This window comes from Hypanus sabinus, chromosome 13, assembly GCF_030144855.1.
Source record: "Hypanus sabinus isolate sHypSab1 chromosome 13, sHypSab1.hap1, whole genome shotgun sequence".
Classification (NCBI taxonomy): domain Eukaryota; kingdom Metazoa; phylum Chordata; class Chondrichthyes; order Myliobatiformes; family Dasyatidae; genus Hypanus; species Hypanus sabinus.
In genome coordinates, this window is record NC_082718.1 from 75,234,017 (window position 1) to 75,253,147 (window position 19,131).

General features: G+C 38.8%; 1 protein-coding gene across 1 annotated transcript in view; it reads left to right on the forward strand.

The window, feature by feature from the left end:
• Positions 1-19,131, forward strand: part of fam222aa (family with sequence similarity 222 member Aa) — a 228,939-nt gene that overhangs the window by 161,689 nt on the left and 48,119 nt on the right. The window contains exon 6 of the mRNA XM_059987898.1: positions 12,153-12,283. Within this exon, the coding sequence (XP_059843881.1) occupies positions 12,153-12,283 (131 nt within the window). The remainder of the gene's footprint in view (positions 1-12,152; positions 12,284-19,131) is intronic.

A 19,131-nucleotide genomic window follows, 5' to 3' on the forward strand; every position in this document is an offset into this window, starting at 1 on the left:
CATTCACTCTGCTTCCGCAACACTACCTGCAAACTCGGCCACAAAGCCGTCAATTGTGGCTTGACAACAATTGACGTAAAAAGACGTCAACGTAAAAAGAGGTGTTCCAACACAGACCCCTGTAGAACACCACTAGTCACAGGTAGCCAATCAGTAAGACTTCCTTTTAAGACTCTTTGCCTCCTGCCAGTCAGTCAATGCTCTATCCATGCTAACATATTTCCTGTGATACAATGGGCTCTTATCTTGCTAAGCAGCTTCATGTGTGGCACCTAGTCAAAGGCTTTTTGAAAATCCAAGTACACAACATCAATGACTCTCCTTTGTTTGTCCTGCTTGTTAGTTCCTCAACAAATTCCAACAGATTTGTCAGGCAAGATTTTCCCTTAAAAAAATCATTCTGACTTGAGCTTATTTTATCATATACCTTCAAATACCCCAAAACAATTACTCCTTAACATACTCCTTAACAATTAAAATACTCCTTAACAATTAACTCCAACATCTTCCCAACCTCTGAGGTCAAGGTAATTGATCTGTAATCTCCTTTCTTCTGCCTCCCTCCCATCTTGAAGAGTGAAGTGATACTTACAATTTTCCAGTTCTCCAGAGCCATGCCAGAATGTATTGATTCTTAAAAGATTGTTACTAATGCCACCATAATCTCCTAAGTATCCTATTTCACACCCCTGGGATGTAGTGCATCTGGACCAGGTGACTTGTCTACCTTCAGACCTTTCAGCTTCCCAAACACCTTCTTCCTAGTTACAGCAACTGCACTCACTTCTGCTCCTTGACACTCTCAAACATCTGGCATACGTATCTTCCACAGTGAAGACTGATGTAAAATACTACTTCAGTTCGCTGAATTTTTCAGCAGTCCAACATCTACGCTCAACTCCCTTTTACTATATATATAAATAATCTGGGGAGAAAAACTTTTGTTGTCTTTGATGTTTTTGGATAGCTTATCTTCATATTTCATCTTTTCCTTCATATTTCATCAATGTTTTTTTACTTGCCTTCTGTTGGTTTTTAAAAAGCCTCCCATTCCTCTAATTTTCCACTAATTTTTGCTCTATTATAAGTCACCATTTTTTATTGTCATTTCAACCATAGCTGCTGGTACAGTACACAGTAAAAACGAGACAATGTTTTTCAGGACCATGGTGCTACATGAAGCAGTACAAAAACTACACTGAACTACGTAAAACTACACTAGACTACGGACCTACCCAGGACTGCATAAAGTGCACAAAACAGTGCAGGCATTACAATAAATAATAAACAAGACAATAGGCACAGTAGAGGGCAGTAAGTTGGTGTCAGTCCAGACTCTGGGTATTGAGGAGTCTGATGGCTTGGGGGAAGAAACTGTTACAAAGTCTGGTCGTGAGAGCCCGAATGCTTCGGTGCCTTTTCCCAGTTGGTAGGAGGGAGAAGAGTTTGTATGAGGGGTGCTTGGGGTCCTTCATAATGCTGTTTGCTTTGCAGATGCAGCAGGTGGTGTAAATGTCTGTAATGCCAGGAAGAGAGACCCCGATGATCTTCTCAGCTGGTCTCACTATCCGCTGCAAGGTCTTGTGATCCGAGATAGTGCAATTTCTGAACCAGGCAGTGATGCAACTGCCCAGGATGCTCTCAATACAACCTCTGTAGAATGTGGTGAGAATGGGGGGGTGGGAGATTCACTTCCTTAAGCCTTCGCAGAACGTAGAGACGCTGCTGGACTTTCTTTGCTATGGAGCTGGTGTTGAGGGACCAGGTGAGATTCTCTGCCTGGTGAACACCAAGAAATTTGGTGCTCTTAATGATCTCTGCCGTGGAGCCGTTGATGTTCAGCGGAGAGTGGTCGCTCTGTGCCCTCCTGAAGTCAACAACCATCTCTTTTGTTTTGGTCACATTCAGAGACTGTTGTTGGCTCTGTCCATTAGCTGCTGCACCTCCTCTCTGTATACTGACTCGTCGTTCTTGCTGATGAGACCCACCACCGCAATCTACAGTGTTTCTGTTCACGAAAATAAATGATTGCGATTGAAAATAAAGTGGAAATAATAGAGCGATTGGAAAGAGGTGAAATGCCATCAGTCATTGGAAAAGCATTAGGCTACAGTCTGTCAGCGATCAGAACAATTTTAAAGGATAAAGTGAGAAAGGCCCTGCCCCGATGAAAGCTACAATTATTACTAAGCAACGCAGTGGTTTAATTATTGAAATACATACATTTCTTAAGTGTTTTATATGCATAGAAGTGTAAAATATATACTGTCTTCTAAGACAAACGTTTGACTAACTTATGCTAAATAATGCTGGATGTAGCTGTTCCAACTTACTTAGTAAGAGAACTTATGATGTTTTTCGATCCCGATCTATGATAACCTATGCACATCCTGCCATATACTTTAAATCATCTCTACATTACTTACTAATACCTAATACAATGTAAATGCTATGTAAATAGTTGTTATACTGCATTGTTTAGGGAATAATGACAAGAAAAAAAGTCTGTACATGCTCGAAGAACGAGTGCTGGAAGAGCACTTCAGGGTTTTCTCGATTCGTGGTTGGTTGAATTCGCGCATGCGGAACTCGTGGATAAGGAGCGCCGACTGTATTTTCAGTTCTGTATTCATCACCCTTTTCAGTTTTGTTCCCCTGTTACCACTGCAACTCATCCACAAATTTTGTCCTATCATCTGCCTGTACTTCCTGACAGTTTCAGTACGCACTGTTTCTGGTTGTATACCAATTGCCTCATCCTCAGCCCTATCACTCAGTTTCCCGTTCCCCTACCAAATTTGTTTAAGCCCCCTTGACAGCTGTAGCAAACCTGCCTGCAAGGATATTGATCCCTCTTGGGTTCAGGTGTAAACTGTTCCTTTTGTACAGGTCATACCTTCCCCAGAAGAGATCCCAGTGATCCATAAACCTGGACCCCAGTGCCCTGCAGCAGCTACTCAGCCACATATTCATCTGCCAAGTTATCCTATTCTTGCCTTCACTGACACCTGGCACAGGCAACAATCTAGAGATTACTATCCTGGAGGTCCTGCTTTTGGTTTTCTACCTAGCTCCTCAAATTCTCTCTTCAGGATCTCTTCCCTTTTCCTAGCTATGACATTGGTGCCAATATGTATCAAGACTTCTGGCTGCTCACCCTACCCTGTTAGAATGCCGTGGACCCAATTCAAGTACTGGACCCTGACTCCAGTACCTGGGAGGCAACATACCTTCTGGGTATCTCTATCGCGTCCACAGAGTCTCGTGTCCACTCCTGAGTATGGAATCTCCTATCACTACTGCAATCTTTTTCTCACCCTTCCCTTCTGAGCCACAGCACCAGACGCAGTGCCAGAGACCCAGTCGCTGCGGCACCCCCTGGTCTCTACATAGTATTGTACCAGTGCGATTCACAAATCCAGGATACAATCCAGCCAGTGTCTTGTATTCATGCATAACTACTAATGCATTGTCAGTTTATAACAAATCTATTTGTTGCAGAGGAGGCTGTCTTGTATTGGTTCCGCATTTGCGCACACTTAACATAAGCATAAATCTGTCCTTGTACAGACAAAAATAGACTGGATTATAGTTTCCATCTCTGCATAGTATGGATCAGCTGCGGTTCAAGGATCCTGGGTGGGAGGGTGGGTGTGTGTGTGTGATGAATAACATGTCTACTTAGAAATTTTAAAGGCATTTTTTAATTTATTCACTTCATCGATGCTCAGAATTCACTGTGTACACCAATAATTTAAATGGTTCACCATTTCACAACCATGCCCAAACAGTTTGATTTAAATGGGAAATGTTTCTATATCAAACTGCCTGGCATTCTTAATTCTCTTAAATTGTGTTGGTTAGAGCCAATGTACTTAATTAATTAAACTTATTTTTCTACAGCCTTCAAAGTCCTGATCATAATTACACCGGAAAACATGGCCCTCAAAGGATTATAGTAGAGTTTTAAGTTGAGATCTTAACTGATTTCATTAGGGTTGTATTTGAGCCTTGGTAAATTTAGTTTTTTTTAAAATATCCAAAAATCGAGGATGTTTTTATAATTGCCTTCTCAGAAAGAAAATGGATCCTGGCTATAATTCAGCTGGGAAAATTAAAGAAATTGCTGGTAAAGTGCATTTTCCTCCCCAATTAGTATCTGAAACAATTGGTTACATAGCTTTTAGAGCCACTCCAATCATCAGCTGGAGCCTTTGAAGTGAGAGCCTGCATGTCTGTCACCATACAGATGATTGACACATAATTGCTGCTTTTTGTCCTGATCCCATGGGCATCTCATCTTGCTGTACATTTAAGAAAAGAAATTATGTATTATCCAGGAATTCAATTTGTTCTACATTTCATGACCTCTGTGGCTTAAGGGGAAAAAAAAATCATCTTTCTTTGGAAATAGCAATTTTTGGTTGTTCAGTCAAGAATTAGTGTGTGTCACTTTACGACTGTGCAAGCCATTCACTTAATGAATTCAGCAGATTTGTTCTTTTTTTGTGCTTTTTTCGTATTTTATTGAATTGTGTCATTAAAAATCTAGCTAATTTATGCAATATTGCATTCATAAAACCACACCAATTTTGCTGATTTCCTTTTGACCTAAGCAGTACTGGAATTCATCCTGAAAGGACTGAATCTGGGGCTGCAGTGTCAACTTTTAACTAAAAGGGCAGCTTGTAAGAGGAGGAACTCCTAGAGCTAATGCGTCCATGGCTGGCACAGTAGCATAGTGGTCACAACACTTTAGAGTACAGGTGGCCCAGGTTCAATTCCTGCCATGCCTATGAGGAGTTGGTACGTTCTCCCCATGATCTTCCACTGTCCAAAGACATACTGATTAGTAAGTTAATTGGTTGTTCTAAATTGTCCCGTGAGTTGGCTAGGATTAAATTGGGAGATAGCTGGGTGGCATTGCTTGAAGGGCCTGTTCCATGTGTATATCAATAAGTAAATATACAAGTTTCTAATGTATATATGTTTTAAAACTGAGACATTATCAACAAATAGAATTTTATCAAATTTTGGATGTTAAGTGGTTTGTAGCATATTTCACTATCCTCCCTACCAGGATCACTCTACTTGAAATAAGGACTTGGAAACTGTCAGCTGTGCCCGATTATACAGCTGCCTCAGGTGCTGAATGGCATAATTTATAACGATTTATTTGTAAATAGATACAAATTACAAATAGTGTTCATCAGGGTATATTTGATCAGATTAGTTCATCTGAAAAGTGGCACGTGGAAAGTAAATCCTGTAAAGCATGAGGCATTGTATTTGAGGAGGAGCTAAAAGCAAAGGCGATTAGTGTAAAAGAACATAAGGGCGTCAAAAACTGTATTCCACAAATCCTTAAAAATAGCCAGACGAGTTGTTTAGCCATGAAATATGCGAGAGCAAGGATGTGGTGCTACAGTTATATCCAACACCAGTCAAGTCACAGTCTCTTGCATACAAGTAAGAAGCATGTGATTTGTGCTTGTGAAGGTGAAGGTACATTTGAGGATGGAACTTTGATGTGAAAATTTTCAGGCTTGGATTGTTTGGAATAGAGGGAGCTAAATACAAACCCCATTACCAGAAAAGTTGGGATATTTTCCAAAATGCAATAAAAACAAAAATCTGTGATATGTTACCTCACGTGAACCTTTATTTAACTAACAAAAGTACAAAGAAAAGATTTTCAATAGTTTTACTGACCAATTTAATTGTATTTTGTAAATATACACAAATTTAGAATTTGATGGCTGCAACACAACAAAAGTTGGGGTAGAGGCATGTTTACCATTGTGTTACACCACCTTTCCTTTTAATAACACTTTTTAATCGTTTTGGAACTGAGGATACTAATTGTAGTAGATTTGCAATAGGAAATTTTGTCTATTCTTGCTTGATATAAGACTTCAGCTGCACAACAGTCCATGGTCTCTGTTGTCTGATTCTCCTCTTCATGATGCGCCATACATTTTCAATAGGAGATAGATCTGGACTGGCAGCAGGCCAGTCAAGCACACGCACTCTATGTCTACAAAGCCACGCTGTTGTAGCCTGTGCAGAATGTGGTCTGGCATTGTCCTGCGGAAATAAGCATGGACATCCCAGGAAGAGACGTCACTTTGATGGCAACATATGTCTCTCTAAAATCCTAATATACGCCTCAGAGTCAATGGGACCTTCACATAAATGCAACTCACCCATGCCATGGGCACTGATGCACCCCCATGCCATCACAGATGCTGGCTTTTGTACCTTTTGCTGATAACAATCAGGATGGTCATTTTCATCTTTGGCACGGAGAACTCGACGCCCATTTTTTCCGAAAACTAGCTGAAATGTGGACTCATCTGACCACAGCACACAGTTCCACAGTCTTTCGCTCCATCTGAGATGAGCTCGGTCCCAGAGAACACGCCGGTGTTTCTGCATAGAGTTCCTCCTTGCTTCCTCCTTGCGTAATACAGTTTCAAGTTGCATTTCTGGATGCAGCGACGGACTGTGTTAAGTGACAATGGTTTTCCGAAGTACTCCCGAGCCCAGGTGGCTGTAATTGTCACAGTAGCATGACAGTTTCTTAGGCAGTGCCGCCTGAGGGCTCGAAGATCATACGCATTCAACAGTTGTTTCTGACCTTACCCTTTACGCACTGAGATGTCTCTGAATTCTCTGAATCTTTTCACAATATTATGTACTATAGATGTTGAAAGGCCTAAATTCTCTGCAATCTTGCGTTGGGAAATGTTCCTTTTGAACTGACTGACAATTCTCTCACAGATTTTGGCACAAAGGGGTGAGCCACAACCCATCCTTGCTTGCAAAGACTGAGCCTTTGATGGACACTACTTTTATACCCAGTCATGAAACCTCACCTACTACCAATTAGTCTGCTTAATGTGGAGTCTTCCAAACCGGTGTTATTTGAATATTCTGTGCACTTTTCAATCTTATTTTAACTCTGTCCCAACTTTTGTTGAGTGTGTTGCAGCCATCAAATTCTAAATTTGTGTATACTTACAGAATACAATTAAGTTGGTCAGTAATACTATTGAAAATCTTTTTTTTGTACTTTTGTCAGTTAAATAAGGGTTCACGTGAATTAACATATCACATATTTTTGTTTTTATTGCATTTTGGAAAATATCCCAACTTTTCTGGAAATGGGGTTTGTAGAAATGTAGTTGCAGGGCCTAGACAGAATAATGAGAAAGGACTTGCTTCCCGGAGCGAAGGGGTCAAAAACAAGGAGTTATAACTTATGCAAAGGGCATAAGTTAAAAATTTTAAGAACAATTGAAGTGGAGATGATAAATCATTTTATTCAGTTGATAATTGTCAGAAAGTCACTGTTTTAACAATTCCATTGTAGAGTAAGGGATTATGGATGTGCATTTGAAGATCTGTAATCTGCAGAATAACACACCAGAATCTGATTCAATATCACTGCCATAAATTGCGAGATTTGTTATGAGGCAGTAGTACCACGCAATAGATAATAAAAACTGTAAACTGCGATAAGATATCTTCTTAAATTTACCTCGTATGTATTGCAAAGAGGAAAAAAAAGTCGTGAAGTAGTGTTCATGGGTTCAATGTCTATTCAGTAATAGGATGACAAAGGGGAAGAAGCTGTTCCTGAATCATTGAGTTTATGTCTTCAGGCTCCGGTACCATCTCCTTCATGGTAACAATGAGAGGAGGGCATTTCCTGGGTGGTGGGTGTCCTTAATGATGGACGCTACGTGTTTGAAGCATCACTCTTTGAAGATGGCCTGACTACAATGGAGGCTAGTGCCCATGATTGAGCTGAGTTTACAAGTTTCTGCTGCTTATTTTGATCCTGTGCAAAAACCCCCACCCCCAATACTACACAGATGTAGCCAGTTAGAATGCTCTCCACTGTACATTTGTAGAAATTTGACAGTGTCTTGGTACATACCAAATTTCCTCAAACTGCAAATGAGATAGAGCCACTGTTGTGCCTTCTTTGTAACTGCATCGATATGTTGGCCCAGGGTAGATCCTCAGGGATGTTGACACCCAGGAACTTGAAACTGCTCACTCTTTCCACTTCTGAACTCTCTGAGGACTGGTGTGTGTTCCCTTATCTTACCCTTTCTGAAGTCCATAATTAACTCTTTGGTCTCACTGATGAGTACAAGGTTGTTGCTACGAACCACACAACTAGCTGATATATCTCGTTCTGTACAACTTTTCATCACAATTTGAAATTCTGCCAACAATAGTGGTGTCATCAACAAATTTATAGACAGCATTTGAGCTGTGCTTTGCCACACAGTCATGGGTATAGAGAGATTAAGGCAGTGAGCTTAGTACCCATCCTTGAGGTGCGCTATTGGAAGTGTCTTCTGGGCAGGAAGTCAAGGATCCATTACAGAAGGAGTTACAGAGCCCCAGGTTCTGGAGCTTTTTGATCAGATCTTTAGGAATGATTGTGTTAAATGCTGAGCTGTAGTCAATAAACAATAGCCTGACATAAGTATTAGTGTTGTCCTGGGAATCCAAGACCTATTCTGGCTGTAGGCAAATTGCAGTGAATCCAGGTTCTTGCTGGGGCAGCAGTTGATGCTAGCTAAAACTAATTTCTTAGCACTTCATCACTGTAGATATGACTGCTACTGGGCAATAACTATTAAAGCAGCTCAACCTGCTCTTCTGGGGCACTGGGATGATTGTTGCCCTTTTGAAGCAGATGGGAACTTCGACTTTAGTAACGAGAGATTGAAGTGCCTTTGCAATCAAATGCTAACATTAGATTCAGCAGCTTTCTTTCAACTGGCATGAATATTAAAATAAATTTTCTATGATATCTCAATGTTAAGCACATTTCCAAAGTAGATCTTGACACCATTATTTACAAATATTTGATTTCAGCATACAATGTTTTTAAAGTGATGTGCTGATCAATCACTTTAGTGATTAGTGATCTGCTGTATCTTTAAAATTAAAAGTATTGGGAACAATGTGGATATCTATTACTTTTTTTGTGTTTTCAGCATGGGTACTTGGAAAAAGCATTGATGCTTGATTAACACAATAGGACTGCAGTTTAATATGTTAATATATGGAATCTAGATATTTGGGATTGTTTGATTAAGAAGGTGTCACAAGAATGACTTAATAGAAAGTATCAATGTATGTAATAGTAAGGATAATGCAAGTGCATAGCTGGAGCGAAGGGCATCAAACAAAGGTTTAGAGCAAATAACTGCCAAATTGTACTTTGGAGTGAAGGCAGGCTTGTAGTCACACACATATACAGGCCCAAATGTTCCATTCCTCCAACATTCCCATTTAAGCTAATCAGCTAGTCCCATTTGCTTAATTTTGACCCCTATGTCCCTCTAATCCAGGGGTTCCCAACCTTGCATCCATTGGCTGCTTGCACAATGGTATTGACCCATGGCATTAAAGAGGTCGGGAACCTCTGCTTTAATCCTTTCTTATCGATGAACCTGTCAAAATACATTTTAAATGTTACTAAAGTATCACCTCAACCACTTCCTCTGGCAGCTCATTATCCTGACCACCCTCTGAGTGAAAATTTGCCACTCAAATTTCTATTAAGTTTCTCCCATCTCACCTTAAACCTGTGTCATCTAGTTTTGATTCCCCAACTACAAGGGGAAAAGACTGCATATTCAGCCTAACTATCCCCCCTCGTGATTTTATACACCTCTAAGATTGACCCTCATTGTGCTGCACTCTAGTAGAAAACAAAATCCCAACCTGCTCAGCCTCTCGAGTCCTACCAACACCTTCAAAATCTCATCTGCTCTCTTTGCAGCTTAATGGCATCTTTTCTATAGCAGGGTGACCAAAACTGTATGCCATATTTCAAATGCAGCCTCAGCCATGTCTTGTACAGCTGCAACATAACATCTAAATTTCTATATTCATTGACCTGCCTGCTGAAGGCTAGTATGCAAAAAAGCTCTCTTTGCTACCCCTTCTACCTACAATGTTACTTCCAGGGAACCATATACTTCTACTCATAGGTCTCTCTGTTCTCCTACATTTCCCAGGGCCCTACCATTCACTGTGAAAGTCCTTCCCTCATTTGCTCACCCAAAATGAAACATATAAACACCTGTCTGAATTCAACTCAATTTGTCATTCCTCAACCACTAACCAGCTGATCAAGGCCCACTGTAAATCCTGATCCTAATCTTCACTGTCAATGATGCTACCTATTTTAGTGACATCTGCAAGTTTACTAACCACACCCTGTACATACTTTTCAAAGTCTTAATATGGGTGACAACTGGCTTAACAATGACCCCTGGGAGACACCACCAGTCATGAGACTCCAGTCCGAGAAACAATCTTCTACCATTATCTTCTGCTTCCTACCATGAAATCAATTGTGTATCCAATTAGCTGGTTCCCATGCAATCTGACTTTGCATAGCAGCCTATTATATAGAGCTTTCTCATAGGCTTTGTTGGTACATTTACTGCCGTGCCCTCATCAACCACTGTGGAAAAACTCAAGTCAAGTTCACGATTTCCCATGCTCAAAGCTGTGTCGACTATCCTTGATCAAACCTTCTTTCCAAATTCTTGTATATCTTATCCCTCAGAATCTTCTCTAATAACAAAAATACCTCCCTATCCAAAGGTTAGGCTTACTGGTCAATGTCCTTTGCCATAGGAGAGGCTTAGTACACCTTTGCAAGTAAACTTTAATGTATTCCAATACAAAATTTTAAGACATTAAAAGAACATTGCCTGTATATTGAAGACAATTTTTTTTTCTGTAGAAGAATTTAGAAGGGCAGCTAGTATAAAGCTGTCTTCATTGGTGAGGAAGTAGTTTAATTTATTATTCTTTTCTCAGATGTTTTCTGTGGTGTGCCAGGCAACAAGTAGTCATAGAAGTAGATCCTATCAATGAATGAATGATTAATGTTAAGAATACATAAGTGCTGAATTTTGAGGGGAAAGAAACAAGAATGCATTTTATCTGGTTAGTGATTAAGTAGTTCATGTCAAAGCTATCCTTTTAGGCTATGTAGAGAGGCCCAAGAGTCCATCTTTAATGATGGTCTTCATCAAGATCTTTCAATAAAACCTTTTGTCCCTACCCTCTGTTCCAATTTTGCTGCCACTTAGCAATTTGTACTATTTGGTTACTTTCAGTTCCGTATAATTTATGCAGAAACATAACCAAATAACAAGTGCTTACTTAAATGACCAAAATGTGAACACATTGAAAGAACATGGCTTTTACCATGAACGGTCGAATGACTTGATTAATTTTCTTCTGTCAAAGTTACCTTTCAAGGAGTAGAATTCAAATTGCTTAAATGGGCAGCAGAATCTGTTAATATTTTCAAGGCTGAGACACATTTTTGGAATACTAGGGAATTGAGGTTTACGACAATGAAGGTCAAGGTAATGGGGATTGGTATTGAGAACCTTGGAACTCCTACATCGGGATCATGCAGATTCTCTGTGTGAGTGGCAGAAGGAGCAGGTGTACCATACCACCTATTCAGCCACCAACTGCTTCATCTGTGAAGGAGCACATTAATGTAATGAGCCACTTAAAGTCCCACAAAACTACAATGAAAAGAAGTAGCCTTCCTTCCTGGAAAGCTGCTTTAGAAGATCTCTGCACGATAGATTTATCAAGGTATCATGGGTAGCTAGTTTTATCTAATCTTTATTTAAGAGGAGTGTAACAATAAAACCACTGATCTTCTCAAAGATTATGCAGTGGATCATAATTAAGCTAATATTTGAAGACTTTTTTTTCTGTAGTACCTGAAATACTTCTAAGGCCACTTCACGTGCAGAACTGCTTTTGGGCTGCTTTATGTATGAAATATTTGCAGCTTAATTTATTTCTGCTTGGAACAATTAGTAAATTTATGAAGTCTGAGATTAAAATCCAGACAACTCTTGAATTAAAATGCAGTATTCTATAATGATGTTATCAATTAAATGGGCTCAACAGGAATTTTGATCAGTTTGAGATTGTATGCAATTAATTAGCCCTCATACCCTTGCCTTCAAAAATAATGTTGTGCCAATATTAGTTTGTGTACTACATCATTAAGTATTATATTTTCTTTAAAACAAAAGTAACCATTTTTTATTTTTCCTTTTTCCATTTAACAGTGTGATAGTTGAGGGCGTTGACTGTGGGAATAGACGCAGCTCCTCCATCATGTTGGCCTGTCTTCAGCGAACACAGAACCCACCTTCACAGCGCTTGTCATGTCCCAGTAAAACGCTGGAGCCTCTGAAATGTGAGTGGAATTTGATAGCAGTTTGATAGGGTATATCTCTGCTCACTGCTGCCATGGTGATGCTCGTGCTCCCAAATCATGATTGGACCTTTCATGCACAGTGCTTTGATCCTGTATGAATAAATCCAGCCATCTAAAAATGTATCAGTAGAGTTTTGGTCCTGAATAATTGAGATTTTTTTTATGGGGTTTCCAAATATCTGAATGAAAGTGTTGCAGAAATATATAAACCCCTTTCAGTGGGAGAAAGAAAGAAAATGTAATCTTTGTTGAAAAGTTGTGGGGGTGGGGTGGGGAAAGAGTATGAAGAAGAACCTGTCAAAGCTGGAATTCTAAAATTTAAAAAAGTCTGTTTGAAATGCATAGCTGGTCTTGAGCATTGATATTCTAAATATGTGGAATGTGGGAGGAAATGAAAACTGCAAACTGTTTAATGGAGAAGGCAACAATCTTGTAGTGATGTGATAAAGCATCCTAAAAAAAGAATTACAACTTACTACAGAAAAAAGAATGTGCAGTCTCATTGGATGATAACATCAGAAGGGGCTGTAGGTCTGAACTTAAATCGTGGAATTGTGATAAAACACAGGCAAGCTAATCCTGAAAAGGTAAGCCATGCTATCATTCTAGATTCCCAGCAGAATAATCTGATTTAAGAGACCAGGTCTGAAGAGCCAACTGAACTGTCCTTTTCACGTGCACTAATACCTCTGTTTTTATTTTTAAAATGGATAACTGAGTACATGGATAACATAAAGCAACTGAGCTCCATGTTATGAGCAAAAGGTAGAGTTCCAGGGGAAATGAATATTATTTCTAAGAATGGTAGTAAGCTTATTAGCAATAGTATTGGAACAAGAGTTTGAGCGTGAAATGGAATTTATTTGATGATGTTGTATAGGAAGTTGCCAGTAGCTGGAAATTGAACAACATAGAAAAATAAGCAATAATGTACCAGAAGTTGTGGCCCCTCCAGAAAGGAAAGGACAATCTCATAGCATGGGCTTATGTTTCAAGTGAATGATGATTTGGAAGTTAATGGCAGATGTTAAAATCTGCATAGTTGCTGAAAAATAAACGTGTGTCTGTTTGCTCAAGAGTGTATATTCTATTAATCCCCCACTTTTTACCGAAATACAAGCAAATGTTTGAGTCCCCCAAATGTGAGCAGAGATGCTCCTGTATAATAATGATCAACAGGAATTTGTGATTGGAAGGCTGCATGGTGTGGCTCAGCACTGAGTCCCTTGCTTTTATTTTTGTGGTATATTTCAATGATTCAACCAAATGGTAATAGCAATGTTACTTGTATTGTTTAAAATAGATGCTTTGTAACCTTATACAAATTAAGTATATTTAATTAAATAGTGATTAAGTTGCTATTTAACTTAATAGTAACTTAAGTTTGTAAATGGATACCAAAATTTAAACTAATGGTGAGTGAGTGAAAAGTTTCATGTTATATGAAAAAAAAGTTTCAGTGGAATAGTTAGCTGGGCTACAAATTGGTTAATGAAAATCAATCTCAGAAGCGTGAGGCAATGCATAGTAAACAAGTCAAGGGCATACATGATGAATGGTGGGATAAGTGTAGAGGATCAGAGGGATCTTAGAATGCATATCCAGTTGACTTCAGGATCTGTGCTCTCAAGGGATTTGCTTATGACATAGATATAGGACCAGGCAGTTCTTTCTGGTACTTCTATAGAACAGAAATTAGACCACAGCTGGCACACTCTTTACAGTTCTGGTCATTACAGGAGGGATACAATACTGCCAGAAGGCGTGCAGAGGAGATTTATGAGGATGTTGCTAGCCTGTAAAATATTAGCAATGGGAAAGTCCTTGTGGTGTTTTCCTTTAGGATAGAAGAAGCCTTGAGAGAGGAGTTGCCAGACGTATAAAGTACACAAAGTTATGAGTCTTAAATGAAGTACAAGTTTTCCACAACTCTGACTTACTGTCATCCTGTATATATGAACAAATGTTTTGGAGGCCTTTGAGACAGATGGGGTTACAAGTTGGAACAGGTCAATTCTACCCCTTCCCCTCAATCAGTAACAGTTAGGTCAAGCTAAGCAGAAGAACTGGGAACATTGTTAATTCATTCACTCACTGATTCGGTGAGGCCAACACTCTTCTTGCACTTGTTCTCCCATCACTGCTGTTTCTGTGATTCTCTCCTGCACAGTTTTTGTTTGTTTCCATCAGTTTGGGTTGTGAACAGTTCTCAGGATTGGAGACACAAGAAACCGGAAAAGCTGGAATCTGGAGCGGCAAGGAGTCTGCTGGAGGAATTCAGCGGGTAGTGGGTCTACATCTGTGGAGTTGGCAGAAGGAGTGGTGAGGGGAAGCTATTTCAGGTTGAATCTATATGTCTGAACTCTAGTGGAATCCTGCTGTAACCACTACTGTAAGTAGCTGCTGTAAATAGGATGAACCGGTTTCTGATAGAGAGGTTAAGGACAAGAGGAACAGCTTTAAAATCATCTGTAACTCCAAAACTAAAACTAATTGAAAGAAAAAAAAGGGGATCCAGAGAGATGCATCTAAACTTTGTTTTTATTTTTGCGAGTCACACACTTGGGCGTGGCATAATGATATATGTCGCTTACAGTATTATTCAAGTATTACTGAAGTAGTAAATACACAACAGAGGAAGTATTAGAGAGGAAGATAAGGAAGTTTTTTGTTTCACCCTTTGTGCGGCTGGTGTTCTGAAGGGCCAATGAGACAAGATCCCATCGGATTTAATTACCATTTGAAGTGCTTTAGCGATCAGGGCTACAGGAAGTGGGGGGAGGGGATGAATTGGTTTTCTGCTTTTGGCTAATGTGAGTAAGATGGGTCTATGTCATTAATCTCTAGGCTATTGATTGCTTCAATAAACATGAAGTCTCAGAAGAGATCCCTAGGATTAATACCATCTTTTAACATACAAATATTCCTTTTAACATCTCAGACTATTATTTTGAGCCTGATTTCCATTGCAAGGTTACTACACCTTATTAATTGAGATGAGAAAGCTATGAGCTATGGCATAGCTGATTTTTGAGAAAATATTGTGTGTGTCCTCAGAAACACAATGAGTAAAAGACTGTTTAACCTAATTCTTCTTAGATCTTGCATATTTGTTTCATCACCTTTTCCATTGAGCTATCCATGAATAAAATTCATTTGGAAATAATTCTCAATCCCAGAGAGCCGAAACTTTAAAAAAAATAGTGCTTTTCTGACAGTATTTTGAACTGCATTGAATTTTATTGAGGAAATTGCACTCTATTCACCAACCTGACAAGATGCAGTGAAAGTGGGTAGATCTGTAAGTTTTCACAAATAAATCTGCATAAGACATTTTAAGTCTAAGGAAAACCATAACAAACTCCTCTATTGTTCTCCAAACACTGAACATAAAAGCGCAGTAAAAAAAACTTAACATAATTATGTCATCATGTCAGTCCAGCCTCTTAAAGTGAATCCCAACTCAGTGTCGATGGTTATGAATGATGTACAATTTCACCAACTACATTACCCCACAGGCTTTAATATGGTACTACGTCTTAGAGGTGAATTCACTGTTACTTATTTGAGTTTATTCATCCTATGGTTATTAATATTGTTGGCAAGACCACCATTTTTGCCTATCATTGTTTTTCTAACAAGTTGATTGAGACTTTTTATTGTCTGGGTGTTTATTTGTATTTAAGAACATGACCAAATAGACATCATATTTCATGACAGTAGTTTTCAATGTCCAATAGATTAAAGATAAAAATTAATTTGATTTTATTCTGCAGCAAAAAAGTCTAAATTCCAGTTTAGCCTTTAAGGCACATCTAAATTTTTATGGTTGCAGGATCTTGGTATTGAGTTGTTGAAGTGATAGAATTATTTTAATTGGGAAAAGATGAGAATCACATGTTGTTCTGGTAATGAACGTAATTTTCAAAGAAAACCTGCAGCACAATACAGGCCCTTTGGCCGACAAAGCTGTGCCGAACGTGTCTTTATCTTAGAAATTATCTAGGGTTACCCATACCCCTCTATTTTTCTAAGCTCCATGTACTTATCCAGGAATCTCTTAAAAGATACTATCGTATTCAACTTTCACTTGTTAAATTTCAGCAACAGCCCTCGAGTACCAAGGATTAGAAGCTTAAGCTAACTTGCACTTGTATTTATAAGCTAAGTTCAGAAAGGGGAAATTCTTTATCAAATACGAGACAAGCAGGAACTCTACTTGTGTAACACCTAGAACAATAATGTGCATTTATTAAGATTTCAATATTGTAAAACATCACCAAATCCTTGACAGAAGAGCTACCAAGCAAAATGTTTTTACCAAGTGAAGAGACTTTAGGATAAACTTAAAGCCTGGTCAAAAGTTTGGGTTTTGAGGAAAGTCTGAAAGCAGTAAGAAGGATGGAGAAATTCAGCAAGTTCCAGAGTTTAGGATTGAAGTACTGATGCAACTGCTATTTAAATAGCTATTTTCAAACTGCAGAGCACTACATTCATTATTAGCTTGTTTTAATGTAGATTGCAGAAATTCATGAAAGAGTACTCCTCACAAGAGGTAATGTTACCATTTAGCTAATTTCCTTCTTACAAGCTCCATAATTAGCACTATGCCTTAGTTTATCTCCCTCAAAGATAGGCTTGGCTGTGGCCACCATTGCTATAAAATCGATTGTCCTTAAGTTGGTTATTAATTCTTTATAGTTTCAGTAAAAATGAAGGTAATTTAATTTGTCAAAGCTATATATCATTTATGACATGAAACTTTGTCTATCTTTGAGTAGAACATCTACAGGCTTTGGCTATTACAATAAAGTAATGGCTGTCTTATTAGAAAGCATTTAATCTCATGCAAAAACACTTTCACTTTGAGTTCACTGTGCCTTGTATTGTCAAGTCACACCATATACATTCTGGATTTTTTTTAGTTATTGTATTTATAGTTGATAGCTATTTATTTAAATAGTTTTCTATTGTCATAATAAAGGAAAAGAAACAAAAATGAATTGATGTCAATCATATTAAAATCTTGAATAAACTGAAATGAGGAAAATTTGAAAATAGCATTCAGATATCTGGTGGTCACTTACATCTTTTTGAAAGGATAAGAATGTGGGTTTATATATATTCATGTCATCTGTCCAAGAAAGGTTTTTGCATACAACAAAGTGAATAAGTAAAGACTATCATTGGTCACTTTACCTGCTGCATGATGTTAATCTCATTTAGCAACAGGATAAATTCACTTCCATTGGGGAATCAAAAACTTGAAGGACAACTCCTTTTTACACAGAGGGTGAGGTGTATGTAGAAGAAGCTGCCAAAGGAAGTGGTTGAGACCAGTACAATAGGAACCTTTTAAAAGATGGGTGGATTGGTATGCGAACAGAAGGTTACAGGGCCAAAAGCTGGGATGAGCATTTTATTTGGCATGGATTAGGTGGGCTGAAAGGCTCATGACTGACTCTATCACTTTCCTGTACATCCTTTGGTGTTTTTGCTGAAATAATTTGATGATTATAAATTCTACAAATTTGACTTTTCTGAGTGAAAGGACCAGATTTTTGTGGAGTAAATTAGTCAGGTTGTTCTTACCTTTATTATTCCAAAGAAATCCTTTGTCCTCATCTGTTCTTAACATTTTCTGCCAGCTTGTCAAGATGCACTGAAGTGCACATTGAAGTTAGACCATAAGACATACGAGCAGAATTTAGCCACTTTGCCCATCTTGTAAACCAGCCTGAACTGCACATTCCTAGTATGCAAGCACCTCATCCCTCCATACTCTAGCTAGTTGCACCTGGGCATTATTCATGCACATTTTATGCCACCTTCATTTCCTCAGCCCTTTCTCCTTCATAATTCTCACAACTTCTGATCCTCTGCCTCTTTATTCCTCCCATTTGCAGTGTCCATACACTACCCCTTCTGCTTCTTTTACTCAGCCTCTTACCCTTCCACTCAACTATCTTCCTCAATTTCCTTGAACCTCTCACTACCTTCCTGGCCCTCCCTCACCCCTACTCCCACTCTCTCTAGCTGCTAGCTCTTCCCTTCTCAAGAGTGAGACTGACCACTGATTGCTATTGCTTTCATTTTTCAGGTGTGCTCCCTGCCCACCATTTACTTCACCATCCCTCCAATCACCAATTTGAATCATGCAGTCTAGCCCTTCAGCTGCTCATCTTATGCTGCCAAATGCTCTGTGTGGGAGGGTTTCTGGGGCATGATTTCCCAGCCAATGGAAGTGTATTCATCCTGTTGGAGCAAAGGAATTTCATTCCGCTGCCATGATGCACTACTGGTAATATTGCCAAAGAATTATTTTTGGTAATCATCTAATTGACTGGGAATTACAACTTCATCTGGCAGAGAAGAAAGTTATTCAGTTCAGTGCGTAGGAGGAGCAGTAAGTTTTTCTCACCTCTCAGGTCAGTTCCATATTTAATGAAAAAGCTGGATCATCTATAACATAATTCTACTAACCCGTGTTTCTCCCCTATCATTCAGTACATCTGTACATTCTGTACATCTCAGATCTAAAATTAACAATTAACATTTTATGGAAGGAAGCTTGAAGCTTCTGCTGTAGAACAGTATTACTTTTCTTCACTTATTAAAGGTCTGGTTCAACTTTTTAGAATTCACTCATGTTTTCTATGCTCTCTGACCAGCAAAGTTTCATTCAATGTAATTCCCCAAAATATCTTAGTAACTTGGACCACATTGCTCCATTAATTTGTAAATTCAACGGAATATAGCCCCATAATCTCTCCATGTACTTCACACTGGTTATCTTTCTGGTGAAATGTACACTGAGCTACCTGTAA